At 47.2% G+C, this 20,059-nt stretch overlaps 1 protein-coding gene across 1 annotated transcript in view; it reads left to right on the forward strand.

The window, feature by feature from the left end:
- ADAMTSL2 (ADAMTS like 2) overlaps window positions 1-20,059 on the forward strand; it is a 414,165-nt gene that overhangs the window by 304,986 nt on the left and 89,120 nt on the right. Inside the window, exons 16-17 of the mRNA XM_063935800.1 lie at window positions 5,760-5,869; window positions 6,028-6,131. Of these exons, the coding sequence (XP_063791870.1) occupies window positions 5,760-5,869; window positions 6,028-6,131 (214 nt within the window). The remainder of the gene's footprint in view (window positions 1-5,759; window positions 5,870-6,027; window positions 6,132-20,059) is intronic.

The raw sequence follows: 20,059 nt of genomic DNA on the forward strand, positions 1-20,059 counted from the left end.
TGGGAAATCGACATTTTTGCCACAGGCTACCCCACAGCAAAAGAAGGCACCGTATTATCAAGTACAGTCCTTTCGGCCCCATAAACACAAGAGGGCTCGAGGCGCATCCTTTCTGCCGAGAGGCAAAGGTAGAGGGAAAAAGCTGCAGCATACAGCCAGTTCCCAAGAGCAAAAGTCCTCTCCCGCGTCCGGTAAGTCCACAGCATGACGCTGGGGCTTCACAGGCGGATCCGGGTACGGTGGGGGCCCGTCTCAGAAATTTCAGCACACAGTGGGCTCTCTCACAGGTGGATCCCTGGGCCCTTCAAGTAGTATCTCAGGGGTACAGGCTGGAATTCGAGACGCCCCCCCCCCCCCCCCCCCCCGCCGTTTTCTACAATCTGCCTTACCAGCAGCTCCCTCTGCCAGGGAGGCAGTGTTGGTGGCTATCCAAAAACTGTATTCACAGCAAGTGATTGTCAAGGTACCCCTCCTTCAGCAAGGGAAGGGTTACTATTCCACAATGTTTGTGGTACCGAAACCGGACGGTTCGGTGAGACCCATCTTAAATTTAAAATCCTTGAACACTTATATCAATAGGTTCAAGTTCAAGATGGAATCGCTCAGGGCGGTTATTGCGAGCCTGGACGAGGGGGATTACATGGTCTCCCTGGACATCAAGGATGCGTACCTGCATGTCCCCATTTACCTTCCTCACCAGGAGTACCTCAGATTTGTGGTACAGGACTGTCACTATCAGTTCCAGACGCTGCCGTTTGGGTAATCCACGGCACCGAGGGTCTTTACCAAGGTAATGGCCGAAATGATGATACTCCTTCACAAGAAGGGAGTTTTAATTACCCCGTACTTGGGCGATCTCCTGATAAAGGCGAGGTCCAAGGAACAGTTGGTAGTGGGGGTAGCACTTTCTCGGGAAGTGCTACAACAGCACGGCTGGATTCTCAATATTCCAAAGTCACAGCTGGTCCCGACGACACGTCTTCTGTTCCTGGGAATGATTCTGGACACAGACCAGAAAAAAGTGTTTCTTCCAGTGGAAAAAGCCGAGGAGTTGTCATCTCTAGTCAGAGACCTCCTAAAACCGGGACAGGTGTCGGTACATCAATGCACACGAGTCCTGGGAAAAATGGTAGCTTCGTACGAAGCGATTCCATTCGGAAGGTTCCACGCAAGGACTTTCCAGTGGGACCTGTTGGACAAATGGTCCGGGTCCCATCTCCAGATGCAACAGCGGATAACCCTGTCGGCAAGGACCAGGGTGTCGCTGCTGTGGTGGCTGCAGAGGGCTCATCTACTAGAGGGCCGCAGATTCGGAATACAGGACTGGGTCCTGGTGACCACGGATGCCAGCCTTCGGGGCTGGGGCGCAGTCACACACGGAAGAAATTTCCAAGGACTGTGGTCAAATCAGGAGATTTCGCTTCACATAAATATTCTAGAGCTAAGGGCCATTTACAATGCCCTAAGCCAAGCAAGGCCCCTGCTTCAGAACCAGCCGGTACTGATCCAATCAGACAACATCACGGCGGTCGCCCATGTAAACAGACAGGGCGGCACAAGAAGTAGGAGGGCAATGGCAGAAGCCACAAGGATTCTCCGATGGGCGGAAAATCATGTGTTAGCACTGACAGCAGTGTTCATTCCAGGAGTGGACAACTGGGAAGCAGACTTCCTCAGCAGGCACGACCTCCACCCGGGAGAATGGGGACTTCATCCAGAAGTCTTCCAAATGCTGGAAAACCGGTGGGAAAGACCACAGGTGGACATGATGGCGTCCTGCCTCAACAAAAAGCTAAGAAGATATTGCGCCAGGTCAAGGGACCCTCAGGCGATCGCTGTGGACGCTCTAGTAACACCGTGGGTGTACCAGTCGGTTTATGTGTTTCCTCCTCTGCCTCTCATTCCCAAGGTACTGAGAAAAGGGCATTCCGGAGGAAGTCATCCCTACCCTGATCAAAGCCAGGAAGGATGTCACTGCAAAACATTATCACCGCATTTGGCGGAAATATGTTGCTTGGTGTGAGGCCAGGAAGGCCCCAACGGAGGAATTTCAACTGGGTCGATTCCTGCATTTCCTGCAAGCAGGGGTGACGTTGGGCCTCAAATTGGGGTCCATTAAGGTCCAGATTTCGGCCCTGTCGATTTTCTTCCAGAAAGAACTGGCTTCACTGCCTGAAGTTCAGACTTTTGTCAAAGGAGTTCTGCGTATTCAGCCTCCTTTTGTGCCCCCAGTGGCACCTTGGGATCTCAATGTGGTTTTGGAGTTCCTGAAATCACATTGGTTTTTTGAACCACTTAAGACTGTGGATTTGAAATATCTCACGTGGAAAGTGGTCATGCTGTTGGCTCTGGCTTCGGCCAGGCGTGTGTCAGAATTGGCGGCTTTGTCCTATAAAAGCCCTTATCTGATTTTCCATATGGATAGGGCAGAGTTGGGGACTCGTCCTCAGTTTCTCCCGAAGGTGGTATCAGCGTTTTCACTTGAACCAGCCTATTGTGGTGCCTGCGGCTACTAGGAACTTGGAGGATTCCAAGTTACTGGACGTAGTCAGGACCCTGAAAAATTATGTTTCCAGGACGGCTGGAGTCAGGAAAACTGACTCGCTGTTTATCCTGTATGCACCCAACAAACTGGGTGCTCCTGCTTCTAAGCAGACTATCGCGCGCTGGATTTGTAGCACTATTCAGTGGCGCATTCTGCGGTGGGACTACCGCAGCCTAAATCTGTAAAAGCCCATTCCACAAGGAAGGTGGGCTCATCTTGGGCGGCTGCCCGAGGGGTCTCGGCTTTACAACTTTGCCGAGCTGCTACTTGGTCAGGGGCAAACACGTTTGCAAAATTCTACAAATTTGATACCCTGGCTGAGGAGGACCTGGAGTTCTCTCATTCGGTGTTGCAGAGTCGTCCGCACTCTCCCGCCCGTTTGGGAGCTTTGGTATAATCCCCATGGTCCTTACGGAGTCCCCAGCATCCACTAGGACGTCAGAGAAAATAAGAATTTACTCACCGGTAATTCTATTTCTCGTAGTCCGTAGTGGATGCTGGGCGCCCATCCCAAGTGCGGATTGTCTGCAATACTTGTAAATAGTTATGGTTACACAAATCGGGTTGTTATTGCGAGCCATCTGTTCAGAGGCTCCGTTGTTATCATACTGTTAACCGGGGTTCCTATCACGAGTTATACGGTGTGATTGGTGTGGCTGGTATGAGTCTTACCCGGGATTCAAAATCCTTCCTTATTGTGTCAGCTCTTCCGGGCACAGTGTCCTAACTGAGGTCTGGAGGAGGGTCATAGGGGGAGGAGCCAGTGCACACCAGATAGACCTAAATCTTTCTTTAGATGTGCCCAGTCTCCTGCGGAGCCGTCTATTCCCCATGGTCCTTACGGAGTCCCCAGCATCCACTACGTACTACGAGAAATAGAATTACCGGTGAGTAAATTCTTATTTATTTTATTACAGAATGGTTTCATAGTAACATAGTAACTAAGGTTGAAAAAAGACAATTGTCCATCGAGTTCAACCTATTTGTGGTCTCCTATGCAGTCTTATTATAGGACTAGTTATTTTTATGTTAGGACTAGTTATATTAACTATAATGCGTGCCTACGCCCCATAACCCTGAATATCTTTATCCAATAGAAATTTATCTAACACATTCTTAAAGGTGTTGACTGAGTCCGTCATTACTACTCTCTCAGGCAGGGAATTCCAAACACGTATTGTCCTTACTGTGAAAAAACCTTTTTGCCTCAATGTGCGGAAACTCCTCTCCTCTAACCTTAGCGAGTGACCACGTGTTCTCTGTGCTGATCTTATAGAAAACAGGTCCCTCCCAAGCTCTGTGTATTGACCCCTTATATAGTTGTAGATTTTGATCATGTCCCCTCTTAGTCTCCTCTTTTCCAGTGTAAACATGCCTAGCCTTGCTTCCTGAAACTACTGTACAGTAGGGAGAAAACCCCCTTCTCTTAGTACATAGACTTTGGTTGGTGATATGTCTTCGGCACTGGCTTGGGCTGTATGGTTTAGTAACTTGTATTTCTGTGCTGTGTGCATGCATCTGTTTATTAATTGTTTTTCTGAAAAGCCTGCTTCTCCCCCCAACCAGAATGTGGGACTCTCTGCTCGGAAGGCTCCCACATCCCCTTGTTTGATAATGATTGCAATGGCCGGCTGATCACTTGTAAGGCCTTAGTGCCTGGTATGGAATGAGACACTGTAACGTCACAGGACATGCTGGAGTCATGACACAAATACATTTTCTTTGACATTTTAGGTCGTCAGGAAAAATATATATCTGAGATATAATACTGCTAGATTACCAACCCCCACTCTCAATAAATTGGATGAACTTAAATATGCCCAACCTATTTGGAGTATATTTCTCTTTTTCTATTGGACGGTCCGTACATCCTATGGCGGAATATGCAGCAAGCTAAGGTCTCTGCTCCATAGCGGTGTCCTGGTGCTATACCGATGGCGCTGCACGTTACCACTGCCCGGGGGGATGTATCAACCACTCCACTCCTAACCATCCTTTATCTAGTACAGTCTTTAATATGATTATAAGTGATGGTTTGATACAGCTCCCCCTCAGTGATTTCTGCCCGCTGGAGGCAGGGCCTGCATGATCCGCACGGGATAACTCATAACACAGCGTCTGTTCCATGAAATAAAAATTAAAAGCTAATTCCCCAACCCTGTACCTCTATAATGGGCGCCTTTCCTGACCCAGGACACTCTTCTCCTTTGCTAGCAGGGACCCTTAATGAACTGAAGGCTCCACAGAGGTGGTGTAATGTGACGTCAGTATCTCAGAGTCCAGCGGGGATTTTGAAATCTCATTACACAGCAGAAGCTTTGACCAGGAGCAACAGCAGTAGGGTGGCCAATCCCGGGAATCGGGATTGAAAAATGATAAGTCCTGGGATACCCAGGATTGGCTGGTTGTCAATGAGTCCCACCCCCTTTGCTCTGCCCAACCCAGATATCTCACCGTAATCTGGACAGGCGGGTGGGTGGGACACTTCCTGTGAGATCCGCGGCATTGAGGTTCGGTGGGTGGGCGGACGGCTGGCTGTGCAGCGTGACCTCTGACTTCACGTCACGCTGCGCAGTGCGCCCAGCTGGAGCCTGGGGGAGGTGAGAAGAGGGAGCCGGGCAGCGACTGACCCTCCTGAGGACGCTCAATGCTGCCTGGCATAGAATATACTAAAGTGGTGGCCAATCCCGAAATCCCCAGGATTGGAAGCTCCAAACCCGGGATTGTATCCCGGACAATTGTAGGCCGTATTTCTGGGATTCTGCTGATCCCGATCCTGGGATTGCCCACCCTAGACAGCGGTCCACACTGCGCACTGCTCTGCTTATCTGCTGCTTCTGTGGAGGTTCAGGGGTCTCCGTCAGTGAGAAGGAGAGTCCCCGGGTGCGATGCCCATTTTTTGGAAGACATAACCCATGAGTGGATATTCGCATAGTAACTTTATCTATTAGATCTATATTCACGTCTAATCCGCCCAACACCCAGCCTGTAAGAGTCACCAGCGGGCAATGCCTGGGTCACTGAGGCCGTCCAGTCTGCCCAGTGCTGCTCCTCCTGGTTTCTGATCATGTCAGACAGACACAGACACACAGACAGGAGACACTTTACTCCCTGTTTCACTGAGACCTTGATAAAGTGACAAAGAAAAAGCCATTTCTGTTATATTCTGAACTGTTTCTATATTGGGTATTTTTATCCCATTCTCTCTTTTTAGACAGTGGAAGCTCTGCTTCTAACCAGGCTGGGGAATTCTACTTGGGGATCAGGACAGGTATGTTTTATAAACCCAAACCCAACACCTCAGAACATTGAGCAAACCACTCCGTAATCCGTTTGTGTCTATGTAATGTATCTGTGTGTACATATCCGGATACACACACGCAGTGCCCCCAGTTACTGTGATGATGTAAGGACTGAGCGTCTGATAGACCTGTGCTGGAAACACCAGGGGACTCATCATTCTCTGCTTTGTCTGTCGCTAGAAAAGGGCCAAAGTTACTGAGGAAGGTGCAGGGAATAAGCGCCGTGGACATGTACCGGTGGAAGCTGTCGTCTCAAGAGCCGTGCAGTGCAACGTGCAGCACAGGTTTGTGTAACATTGTCGGGATCATGTTGTATCTACTCTATCACTTTCCAGGGCCATGAAATAGCTGCACCTAGATTTCCAGTGCGAGATGCCTCAATACACCGTCCAGCGCGAGATGCCTCATACATCCAGCCTCAATACGCCATGCAGCACGAGATGCCTCATACATCCAGCCATAATAAGCCATGCACTGCGAGATGCCTCATACACCCAGCCTCAATACACCGTGCAGTGCGAGATGCCTCATACATCCAGCCTCAATACACAATGCAGCGCAAGATGCCTCATACATCCAGCCTCAATACACCATGCAGCGCAAGATGCCTCATACATCCAGCCTCAATGAACCGTCCAGCACTAGATGCCTCATACATCCAGCCTCAATACACCATGCAGTGTGAGATGACTCATACAGCCAACCTCAATACACCATGCAGTGCGACATGCCTCATACATCCAGCCTCAATACACCGTGCAGTGCGAGATGCCTCATACATCCAGCCTCAATACACCATGCAGTGCGACATGCCTCATACATCCAGCCTCAATACACCGTGCAGTGCGAGATGCCTCATACATCCAGCCTCAATACACCATGCAGTGCGAGATGACTCATACAGCCAACCTCAATACACCATGCAGTGCGACATGCCTCATACATCCAGCCTCAATACACCGTGCAGCACGAGATGCCTCATACATCCAGCCTCAATACACCGTTCAGCGCAAGATGCCTCATGCATCCAGCCTCAATACACCATGCAGTGCGAGATGCCTCATGCATCCAGCCTCAATACACCATGCAGTGCGAGATGCCTCATGCATCCAGCCTCAATACACCGTGCAGTGCGAGATGCCTCATGCATCCAGCCTCAATACACCGTGCAGTGCGAGATGCCTCATACATCCAGCCTCAATACACTATGCAGTGCGAGATGCCTCATGCATCCAGCCTCAATACACCATGCAGTGCGAGATGCCTCATACATCCAGCCTCAATACACCATGCAGTGCGACATGCCTCATACATCCAGCCTCAATACACCGTGCAGTGCGAGATGCCTCATACATCCAGCCTCAATACACCATGCAGTGCGAGATGACTCATACAGCCAACCTCAATACACCATGCAGTGCGACATGCCTCATACATCCAGCCTCAATACACCGTGCAGCACGAGATGCCTCATACATCCAGCCTCAATACACCGTTCAGCGCAAGATGCCTCATGCATCCAGCCTCAATACACCATGCAGTGCGAGATGCCTCATGCATCCAGCCTCAATACACCATGCAGTGCGAGATGCCTCATGCATCCAGCCTCAATACACCGTGCAGTGCGAGATGCCTCATGCATCCAGCCTCAATACACCGTGCAGTGCGAGATGCCTCATACATCCAGCCTCAATACACTATGCAGTGCGAGATGCCTCATGCATCCAGCCTCAATACACCATGCAGTGCGAGATGCCTCATACATCCAGCCTCAATACACTATGCAGTGCGAGATGCCTCATGCATCCAGCCTCAATACGCCGTGCAGTGCGAGATGCCTCATACATCCAGCCTCAATACACCATGCAGTGTAACGATGATGCACAAGGAGATTGTGATGACTTGTATATTGTGTGACGGAGTCTGTATACGGAGCAGAACAAAACTTGTATTGGAAAAAATCTGCAGCCAGGAAGGACTGTTTGGCGTGACTGCAGCAAAGATGTATGAGGAAATAACTGGTGGTACTGATAATAGAGCAGTGCCTCACTATGGACACTCCTGCATGCTGGCTGTAACATCCTGCACTGATGAGGCCAGATAAGGCAGAAAGTGGCTGCATGTGATGCTGTAATTCCCAGAGGGTGCACAGGGAGTGCAGGGGCAGCCGAGTGCCCGGCCTCATTCAGAAGGATATTCGGTTTTTGGAGTAGTTTATTTGGATGTGAGGTTAAAAAAATTGCTGGATCCGCTGTTCCAAATGAATATATATATGTATATAGTTACGTCTTATCCGCAGTGTAGTGATAGAAATGAGATGTCTTTAGTTTCTTGGTCATGTATAGGTGCTGTATCTCAGTATGTGGTATATAGTTACGTCTTATCCGCAGTGTAGTGATAGAAATGAGACGTCTTTAGTCTCCGGGTCATGTATAGGTGCTGTATCTCAGTATGTGGTATATATTACGTCTTATCCGCAGTGTAGTGATAGAAATGAGATGTCTTTAGTTTCTTGGTCATGTATAGGTGCTGTATCTCAGTATGTGGTATATAGTTACGTCTTATCCGCAGTGTAGTGATAGAAATGAGACGTCTTTAGTCTCCGGGTCATGTATAGGTGCTGTATCTCAGTATGTGGTATATAGTTACGTCTTATCCGCAGTGTAGTGATAGAAATGAGATGTCTTTAGTCTCTGGGTCATGTATAGGTGCTGTATCTCAGTATGTGGTATATAGTTACGTCTTATCCGCAGTGTAGTGATAGAAATGAGACGTCTTTAGTCTCTGGGTCATGTATAGGTGCTGTATCTCAGTATGTGGTATATAGCTACGTCTTATCCGCAGTGTAGTGATAGAAATGAGACGTCTTTAGTTTCTGGGTCATGTATAGGTGCTGTATCTCAGTATGTGGTATATAGTTACATCTTATTCGCAGTGTAGTGATAGAAATGAGATGTCTTTAGTTTCCGGGTCATGTATAGGTGCTGTATCTCAGTATGTGGTATATAGTTACGTCTTATCCGCAGTGTAGTGATAGAAATGAGATGTCTTTAGTTTCCGGGTCATGTATAGGTGCTGTATCTCAGTATGTGGTATATAGTTACATCTTATCCGCAGTGTAGTGATAGAAATGAGATGTCTTTAGTTTCCGGGTCATGTATAGGTGCTGTATCTCAGTATGTGGTATATAGTTACATCTTATCCGCAGTGTAGTGATAGAAATGAGATGTCTTTAGTTTCCGGGTCATGTATAGGTGCTGTATCTCAGTATGTGGTATATAGTTACGTCTTATCCGCAGTGTAGTGATAGAAATGAGACGTCTTTAGTTTCCGGGTCATGTATAGGTGCTGTATCTCAGTATGTGGTATATAGTTACGTCTTATCCGCAGTGTAGTGATAGAAATGAGACGTCTTTAGTCTCTGGGTCATGTATAGGTGCTGTATCTCAGTATGTGGTATATAGTTACGTCTTATCCGCAGTGTAGTGATAGAAATGAGACGTCTTTAGTTTCTGGGTCATGTATAGGTGCTGTATCTCAGTATGTGGTATATAGTTACGTCTTATCCGCAGTGTAGTGATAGAAATGAGACGTCTTTAGTTTCCGGGTCATGTATAGGTGCTGTATCTCAGTATGTGGTATATAGTTACGTCTTATCCGCAGTGTAGTGATAGAAATGAGATGTCTTTAGTCTCCGGGTCATGTATAGGTGCTGTATCTCAGTATGTGGTATATAGTTACGTCTTATCCGCAGTGTAGTGATAGAAATGAGACGTCTTTAGTCTCCGGGTCATGTATAGGTGCTGTATCTCAGTATGTGGTATATATAGTTACGTCCTATCCGCAGTGTAGTGATAGAAATGAGACGTCTTTAGTCTCTGGGTCATGTATAAGTGCTGTATCTCAGTATGTGGTATATATAGTTACATCTTACCCGCAGTGTAGTGATAGAAATGATACGTCTTTAGTCTCCGGGTCATGTATAGGTGCTGTATCTCAGTATGTGGTATATATAGTTACGTCCTATCCGCAGTGTAGTGATAGAAATGAGACGTCTTTAGTCTCCGGGTCATGTATAGGTGCTGTATCTCAGTATGTGGTATATATAGTTACGTCCTATCCGCAGTGTAGTGATAGAAATGAGACGTCTTTAGTCTCCGGGTCATGTATAGGTGCTGTATCTCAGTATGTGGTATATATAGTTACGTCCTATCCGCAGTGTAGTGATAGAAATGAGACGTCTTTAGTCTCCGGGTCATGTATAGGTGCTGTATCTCAGTATGTGGTATATATAGTTACGTCCTATCCGCAGTGTAGTGATAGAAATGAGACGTCTTTAGTCTCCGGGTCATGTATAGGTGCTGTATCTCAGTATGTGGTATATAGTTACGTCTTATCCGCAGTGTAGTGATAGAAATGAGATGTCTTTAGTCTCCGGGTCATGTATAGGTGCTGTATCTCAGTATGTGGTATATATAGTTACGTCCTATCCGCAGTGTAGTGATAGAAATGAGACGTCTTTAGTCTCTGGGTCATGTATAAGTGCTGTATCTCAGTATGTGGTATATAGTTACGTCTTATCCGCAGTGTAGTGATAGAAATGAGATGTCTTTAGTCTCCGGGTCATGTATAGGTGCTGTATCTCAGTATGTGGTATATAGTTACGTCTTATCCGCAGTGTAGTGATAGAAATGAGATGTCTTTAGTTTCTGGGTCATGTATAGGTGCTGTATCTCAGTATGTGGTATATAGTTACGTCTTATCCGCAGTGTAGTGATAGAAATGAGACGTCTTTAGTCTCCGGGTCATGTATAGGTGCTGTATCTCAGTATGTGGTATATATAGTTACGTCCTATCCGCAGTGTAGTGATAGAAATGAGACGTCTTTAGTCTCTGGGTCATGTATAGGTGCTGTATCTCAGTATGTGGTATATATAGTTACGTCCTATCCGCAGTGTAGTGATAGAAATGAGACGTCTTTAGTCTCCGGGTCATGTATAGGTGCTGTATCTCAGTATGTGGTATATAGTTACGTCTTATCCGCAGTGTAGTGATAGAAATGAGACGTCTTTAGTCTCCGGGTCATGTATAGGTGCTGTATCTCAGTATGTGGTATATATAGTTACGTCCTATCCGCAGTGTAGTGATAGAAATGAGACGTCTTTAGTCTCCGGGTCATGTATAGGGGCTGTATCTCAGTATGTGGTATATATAGTTACGTCCTATCCGCAGTGTAGTGATAGAAATGATACATATTTAGTCTCCGGGTCATGTATAGGTGCTGTATCTCAGTATGTGGTATATAGTTACGTCTTATCCGCAGTGTAGTGATAGAAATGAGATGTCTTTAGTCTCCAGGTCATGTATAGGTGCTATATCTCAGTATGTGGTATATAGTTACGTCTTACCCGCAGTGTAGTGATAGAAATGAGACGTCTTTAGTTTCCGGGTCATGTATAGGTGCTGTATCTCAGTATGTGGTATATAGTTACGTCTTATCCGCAGTGTAGTGATAGAAATGAGATGTCTTTAGTCTCCGGGTCATGTATAGGTGCTGTATCTCAGTATGTGGTATATATAGTTACGTCTTACCCGCAGTGTAGTGATAGAAATGAGACGTCATTAGTTTCCGGGTCATGTATAGGTGCTGTATCTCAGTATGTGGTATATAGTTACGTCTTATCCGCAGTGTAGTGATAGAAATGAGATGTCTTTAGTCTCCGGGTCATGTATAGGTGCTGTATCTCAGTATGTGGTATATATAGTTACGTCTTACCCGCAGTGTAGTGATAGAAATGAGACATCTTTAGTTTCCGGGTCATGTATAGGTGCTGTATCTCAGTATGTGGTATATAGTTACGTCTTATCCGCAGTGTAGTGATAGAAATGGGACGTCTTTAGTTTCTGGGTCATGTATAGGTGCTGTATCTCAGTATGTGGTATATAGTTACGTCTTATCCGCAGTGTAGTGATAGAAATGGGACGTCTTTAGTTTCTGGGTCATGTATAGGTGCTGTATCTCAGTATGTGGTATATAGTTACGTCTTATCCGCAGTGTAGTGATAGAAATTAAATGTCTTTAGTTTCCGGGTCATGTATAGGTGCTGTATCTCAGTATGTGGTATATAGGCCCTCATTCCGAGTTGTTCGCTCGGTATTTTTCATCGCATCGCAGTGAAAATCCGCTTAGTACGCATGCGCAATGTTCGCACTGCGACTGCGCCAAGTAACTTTACTATGAAGAAAGTATTTTTACTCACGGCTTTTTCTTCGCTCCGGCGATCGTAATGTGATTGACAGGAAATGGGTGTTACTGGGCGGATACACGGCGTTTCAGGGGCGTGTGGCTGAAAACGCTACCGTTTCCGGAAAAAACGCAGGAGTGGCCGGAGAAACGGTGGGAGTGCCTGGGCGAACGCTGGGTGTGTTTGTGACGTCAACCAGGAACGACAAGCACTGAAATGATCGCACAGGCAGAGTAAGTCTGGAGCTACTCTGAAACTGCTAACTCGTTTGTAATCGCAATATTGCGCGTACGTCGGTCGCAATTTTAAGAAGCTAAGATTCACTCCCAGTAGGCGGCGGCTTAGCGTGTGTAACTCTGCTACATTCGCCTTGCGAGCGAACAACTCGGAATGAGGGCCATAGTTATGTCTTATCCGCAGTGTAGTGATAGAAATGAGACGTCTTTAGTCTCCGGGTCATGTATAGGTGCTGTATCTCAGTATGTGGTATATATAGTTACGTCTTATCCGCAGTGTAGTGATAGAAATGAGATGTCTTTAGTCTCCGGGTCATGTATAGGTGCTGTATCTCAGTATGTGGTATATATAGTTACGTCCTATCCGCAGTGTAGTGATAGAAATGAGACGTCTTTAGTCTCTGGGTCATGTATAAGTGCTGTATCTCAGTATGTGGTATATAGTTACGTCTTATCCGCAGTGTAGTGATAGAAATGAGATGTCTTTAGTCTCCGGGTCATGTATAGGTGCTGTATCACAGTATGTGGTATATAGTTACGTCTTATCCGCAGTGTAGTGATAGAAATGAGACGTCTTTAGTTTCCGGGTCATGTATAGGTGCTGTATCTCAGTATGTGGTATATAGTTACGTCTTACCCGCAGTGTAGTGATAGAAATGAGATGTCTTTAGTCTCCGGGTCATGTATAGGTGCTGTATCTCAGTATGTGGTATATAGTTACGTCTTATCCGCAGTGTAGTGATAGAAATGAGACGTCTTTAGTCTCCGGGTCATGTATAGGTGCTGTATCTCAGTATGTGGTATATATAGTTACGTCCTATCCGCAGTGTAGTGATAGAAATGATACATATTTAGTCTCCGGGTCATGTATAGGTGCTGTATCTCAGTATGTGGTATATAGTTACGTCTTATCCGCAGTGTAGTGATAGAAATGAGATGTCTTTAGTCTCCAGGTCATGTATAGGTGCTATATCTCAGTATGTGGTATATAGTTACGTCTTACCCGCAGTGTAGTGATAGAAATGAGACGTCTTTAGTTTCCGGGTCATGTATAGGTGCTGTATCTCAGTATGTGGTATATAGTTACGTCTTATCCGCAGTGTAGTGATAGAAATGAGATGTCTTTAGTCTTCGGGTCATGTATAGGTTCTGTATCTCAGTATGTGGTATATATAGTTACGTCTTACCCGCAGTGTAGTGATAGAAATGAGACGTCATTAGTTTCCGGGTCATGTATAGGTGCTGTATCTCAGTATGTGGTATATAGTTACGTCTTATCCGCAGTGTAGTGATAGAAATGAGATGTCTTTAGTCTCCGGGTCATGTATAGGTGCTGTATCTCAGTATGTGGTATATATAGTTACGTCTTACCCGCAGTGTAGTGATAGAAATGAGACATCTTTAGTTTCCGGGTCATGTATAGGTGCTGTATCTCAGTATGTGGTATATAGTTACGTCTTATCCGCAGTGTAGTGATAGAAATGGGACGTCTTTAGTTTCTGGGTCATGTATAGGTGCTGTATCTCAGTATGTGGTATATAGTTACGTCTTATCCGCAGTGTAGTAATAGAAATGGGACGTCTTTAGTTTCTGGGTCATGTATAGGTGCTGTATCTCAGTATGTGGTATATAGTTACGTCTTATCCGCAGTGTAGTGATAGAAATTAAATGTCTTTAGTTTCCGGGTCATGTATAGGTGCTGTATCTCAGTATGTGGTATATAGTTACGTCTTATCCGCAGTGTAGTGATAGAAATTAAATGTCTTTAGTTTCCGGGTCATGTATAGGTGCTGTATCTCAGTATGTGGTATATAGTTACGTCTTATCCGCAGTGTAGTGATAGAAATGAGACGTCTTTAGTTCCCGGGTCATGTATAGGTGCTGTATCTCAGTATGTAGTATATAGTTACGTCTTATCCGCAGTGTAGTGATAGAAATTAGATGTCTTTAGTCTCCGGGTCATGTATAGGTGCTATATCTCAGTATGTGGTATATAGTTACGTCTTACCCGCAGTGTAGTGATAGAAATGAGACGTCTTTAGTTTCCGGGTCATGTATAGGTGCTGTATCTCAGTATGTGGTATATAGTTACGTCTTACCCGCAGTGTAGTGATAGAAATGAGACGTCTTTAGTTTCCGGGTCATGTATAGGTGCTATATCTCAGTATGTGGTATATAGTTACGTCTTACCCGAAGTGTAGTGATAGAAAGGAGATGTCTTTAGTTTCTGGGTCATGTATAGGTGCTGTATCTCAGTATGTGGTATATAGTTACGTCTTATCCGCAGTGTAGTGATAGAAATGAGATGTCTTTAGTTTCTGGGTCATGTATAGGTGCTGTATCTCAGTATGTGGTATATAGTTACGTCTTATCCGCAGTGTAGTGATAGAAATGAGATGTCTTTAGTTTCTGGGTCATGTATAGGTGCTGTATCTCAGTATGTGGTATATAGTTACGTCTTATCCACAGTGTAGTGATAGAAATGAGATGTCTTTAGTTTCCGGGTCATGTATAGGTGCTATATCTCAGTATGTGGTATATAGTTACGTCTTATCCGCAGTGTAGTGATAGAAATGAGGGCCAATATTTACTAATAATCCGAGTTTGCCCGATTTGTGTTTTTTTTTCTAAGTCCCAACACGGGAATTCACTAAGCACAAATCTCTGCAGTGTTTGGGCTATTCGTAATGGTTTGATTTGCAAAGGTCAGAAATACGAATGAATAGACCATCGGTCAAAAGCGGCTGTTATTTCATACAACACGGGTATTCACTATTCATTCGTATTTGGGTGTTAGTCTCTGAGTGGTCAAGTGCGGGTGTATTTTTTTGCGAATCGTTAAAAAAAGCAGCAAAAAAATAGACCTGCTTTTTCCAGTCGAGTTTGGATAACCATGCACGAATCAGTGAGATCTGTGCATGGTTATCTATGAGAAAGGGTCTGTTTACTGTAAAAACTTGTAAAAAAAAATTGCGTGGGGTCCCTCCTCCTAAGCCAAACCAGCCTCGGGCTCTTTGAGCCGGTCCTGGTTGAAAAAATATGGGGGGGAAATTGACAGGGGTTCCCCCTTTGAACAACCAGCACTGGGCTCTGCGCCTGGTCCTGGTGCAAAAAATACGGGGGACAAAAAGCGTAGGGGTCCCCCGTATTTTTTGAACCAGCACCGGGCTCCACTAGTCAGAGAGATAATGCCACAGCCGGGGGACACTTTTTTATATAGGTCCCTGCGGCCCTGGCATTAAATCACTAACCAGTCACCCCTGGCCGGGGTACCCTGGAGGAGTGGGGACCCCTTAAATCAAGGGCTCCCCCCCTCCAGCCACCCAAGGGCCAGGGGTGAAGCCCGAGGCTGTCCCCCTCATCCAAGGGCGGCGGATGGGGGGCTGATAGCCAAGTGTAAAAATAAGAATATTGTTTTTTGTAGCAGTACTACAAGTCCCAGCAAGCCTCCCCCACAAGCTGGTACTTGGAGAACCACAAGTACCAGCATGCGGTGGAAGAAAGGGCCTGCTGGTACCTGTAGTACTACTGCAAAAAAAATACCCAACAAAAAACAGGACACACACACCGTGACAGTAAAACTTTATTACATACATGCACACCTACATACACACATACTTACCTATGTTCACACGAGGCTCGCTCCACTTCTCCATGTCGAATCCTCGGGGTACCTGTGAATAAAATTATACACACATAATCCAGTGTAGCTTGTGTCCTGTTTGTAATCCACGTACTTGGCAAAAAAACAAACCGAAAAACCCGATCCACGCACTGAAAGGGGTCCCATGTTAACACATGGGACCCCTTTCCCCGACTGGCGGGACCCCCCGTGACTCCTGTCAAAGAGGGTCCGTTCAGCCAATCAGGGAGCGCCACGTCATGGCACTCTCCTGATTGGCTGTGCGCTCCTGAACTGACAGTCAGGCTGCGCACTGAAGATACAATGTAGCGCATAGGCGCTTCATTGTATCCAATGGTGGGAACTTTGCGGTCAGCGGTTGACAGCGAGTAACCTTAACCGCTGACCGCAAAGTTCCCACCATTGGATACAATGTAGCGCCTATGCGCTACATTGTATCTTCAGTGCGCAGCCTGACTGTCAGTTCAGGAGCGCACAGCCAATCAGGAGAGTGCCATGACGTGGCGCTCCCTGATTGGCTGAAGGGACCCTCTTTGACAGGAGTCACGGGGGGTCCCGCCAGTCGGGAAAAGGGGTCCCATGTGTAAACATGGGACCCCTTTCAGTGCGTGGATCGGGTTTTTCGGTTTGTTTTTTTGCCAAGTACGTGGATTACAAACAGGACACAAGCTACACTGGATTATGTGAGTAAAATTTTATTCACAGGTACCCCGAGGATTCGACATGGAGAAGTGGAGCGAGCCTCGTGTGAACATAGGTAAGTATGTATGTATGTAGTTGTGCATGTATGTTGTAAAGTTTTACTGTCACGGTGTGTGTGTCCTGTTTTTTGTTGGGTATTTTTTTTGCAGTAGTACTACAGGTACCAGCGGGCCCGTTCTTCCACCGCATGCTGGTACTTGTGGTTCTCCAAGTACCAGCTTGCGGGGGAGGCTTGCTGGGACTTGTAGTACTGCTACAAAAAACAATATTCTTATTTTTACACTTGGCTATCAGCCCCCCATCCGCCGCCCTTGGATGGGGAGGACAGCCTCGGGCTTCACCCCTGGCCCTTGGGTGGCTGGAGGGGGGGAACCCTTGATTTAAGGGGTCCCCACTCCTCCAGGGTACCCCGGCCAGGGATGACTAGTTAGTGATTTAATGCCAGGGCCGCAGGGACCTATATAAAAGTGTCCCCCGGCTGTGGCATTATCTCTCTGACTAGTGGAGCCCGGTGCTGGTTCAAAAAATACGGGGGACCCCTACGCTTTTTGTCCCCCGTATTTTTTGCACCAGGACCAGGCGCAGAGCCCGGTGCTGGTTGTTCAAATATGGGGGAACCCCTGTCAATTTCCCCCCCATATTTTTTCAACCAGGACCGGCTCAAAGAGCCCGAGGCTGGTTTGGCTTAGGAGGGGGGGTTACCCCACGCAATTTTTTTCTGAATTTGTAACACTTTAAACACCTTTTAAAGGTACACAATGAAGCCCTGCACGGATCTCACAGATCCGGCCGGGATTCCTTGTGTTTTGTCAGGCAGTGTTTTACTCATCACTCCCGTAAAACACTGCCTGACATTACGAATCACATCGACATCTGAAAAAATGAATGTGGAAAACTCGGCAGCTTAGTGAATGACCGTATCAGGATTCAAAAAGTTGCAGCAAAATGCACCCGATACCATTCGAGATCAAACACCCTTAAAAACGGCTAAAACACGAATATTAGTAAATAAACCCCGAGATGTCTTTAGTTTCTGGGTCATGTATAGGTGCTGTATCTCCGTATGTGGTATATATAGTTACGTCTTATCCGCAGTGTAGTGATTGCTAGCCGCTATAGAGACCTTTTTGCGCAGCTTCAGGCACATGGCGGTATTGCGCCCTAATAACGGGGACTTGGGTGCCGGCAGCTGCGTGATATTCGCTGACGGTATACCCTTTGCTGTTTCATTACACCAGCGCAGTGGAGAAGTTCAGCCTTCCAGCGCCCGTCCTCACATTGCCTGTTGCGGAAGGTCTGAGACACGGGGGCTGCTCCAATGGGCAACACTGCGCCAGTTTGCGCTGGGTACCTTGTGTGACTCCGCATGCTCAGACCCGCACTAGCTAAGCAGATATCAGTCCTTACTGCCGGAGAGGTGGGGTGGGGTGGGATGGGGGTTCTCAGCTAGGCCAGTGCAGTGCGGCTGTTCACACACATGCGACTCATGCAGGCTGGGATCTAAGTGCATGTACGCCTGTTAGAGAACGTATCATTTGTAGCTGCTGCAGGCTGGAGCTATTCCACAGTAATGTGCCCATTTTGTGGTGAGCTTTGTGCCAGTCCAGCTTTGCACTTGGTAAAGATGAAGGCTGTCCCAGCGCGGCCTCAGGGGGCCATGTAACAAGCTGTCAGACAGTGCAGCAGTGAATAGCCACGTGTATAAGAAGCTCCTCACATGTAATGGCGCCGTTATGGTAAATGCATGGCGGCTGTTGCCATAGAGGTAACCCAGTTGTACACCTGATAGATGATTAGCCTCTGTCCCACAGCCGATCACTGGTGGAGTCAGCCACAACCTGTCGTGCCAGGCAGTACTCCCCCTCTAGAGACGCATCTTGCACCCGCTGCTTGGCTCCTGGTAGCAGTGTGGTAAGATGGGCTCAGCAGTGTTTGCACTGGCAAATGCCCAGGAGGGACCAAGGAACTTCTCTGAGTGCGTGTGCAGGGAGGCAGCTTATTATGAGGCATCGGTCACGCGGTGTCAGTGCATCCTGCAGACTCAGTCTGTGCTCGGAGAGAGGAGTCAGGGTCTACGGTGGGCAGAGATAATACAGGGAGGCAGCTTATTATGAGGCATCGGTCAGGCGGTGTCAGTGCATATCTGCAGACTCAGTCTGTGCTCGGAGAGAGGAGTCAGGGTCTACGGTGGGCAGAGATAATACAGGGAGGCAGCTTATTATGAGGCATCGGTCAGGCGGTGTCAGTGCCTCCTGCAGACTCAGTCTGTACTCGGAGAGAGGAGTCAGGGTCTACTGTGGGCAGAGATAATACATTGAGGCAGCTTATTATGAGGCATCGATCAGGCGGTGTCAGTGCATCCTGCAGACTCAGTCTGTGCTCGGAGAGAGGAGTCAGGGTCTACTGTGGGCAGAGATAATACAGGGAGGCAGCTTATTATGAGGCATCGGTCAGGCGGTGTCAGTGCATCCTGCAGACTCCGTCTGTACTCGGAGAGAGGAGTCAGGGTCTACTGTGGGCAGAGATAATACATTGAGGCAGATTATTATAAGGCATCGGTCAGGCGGTGTCAGTGCATCCTGCAGACTCAGTCTGTGCTCGGAGAGAGGAGTCAGGGTCTACTGTGGGCAGAGATAATACAGGGAGGCAGCTTATTATGAGGCATCGGTCAGGCGGTGTCAGTGCCTCCTGCAGACTCAGTCTGTACTCGGAGAGAGGAGTCAGGGTCTACTGTGGGCAGAGATAATACATTGAGGCAGCTAATTATGAGGCATCGATCAGGCAGTGTCAGTGCATCCTGCAGACTCAGTCTGTGCTCGGAGAGAGGAGTCAGGGTCTACTGTGGGCACAGATAATACAGGGAGGCAGCTTATTATGAGGCATCGGTCAGGCGGTGTCAGTGCATCCTGCAGACTCAGTCTGTGGTCGGAGAGAGGAGTCAGGGTCTACTGTGGGCACAGATAATACAGGGAGGCAGCTTATTATGAGGCATCGGTCAGGCGGTGTCAGTGCATCCTGCAGACTCAGTCTGTGCTCGGAGAGAGGAGTCAGGGTCTACTGTGGGCAGAGATAATACCGGGAGCAGTGGCTGCCGTCCTCCTACTCTGTGGCACTGGGGTCACCGGTTATGTCTTTGCCATGACACAAAGGGATGCAGCTAATTTACCGGCTGTCGGGATCCCGATTTATAAAGATAGAGGATAAATCTGGCGCTGCGGTAACTGTGGTTCCACAAAGCGTGGCCTGTGCTCTGTGACTACTTAGACAATCAAATAGGTTGACGACATATGGTCGACATGCATTAAGTCAGCAGATGAAAGGTCGACATTCCTTACAGTTACCAAAGGTCCACATGGCAATGGTCGACACACAAATGGTCAACACAT

The sequence above is a fragment of the Pseudophryne corroboree genome, chromosome 8, assembly GCF_028390025.1.
Source record: "Pseudophryne corroboree isolate aPseCor3 chromosome 8, aPseCor3.hap2, whole genome shotgun sequence".
NCBI lineage: Eukaryota > Metazoa > Chordata > Amphibia > Anura > Myobatrachidae > Pseudophryne > Pseudophryne corroboree.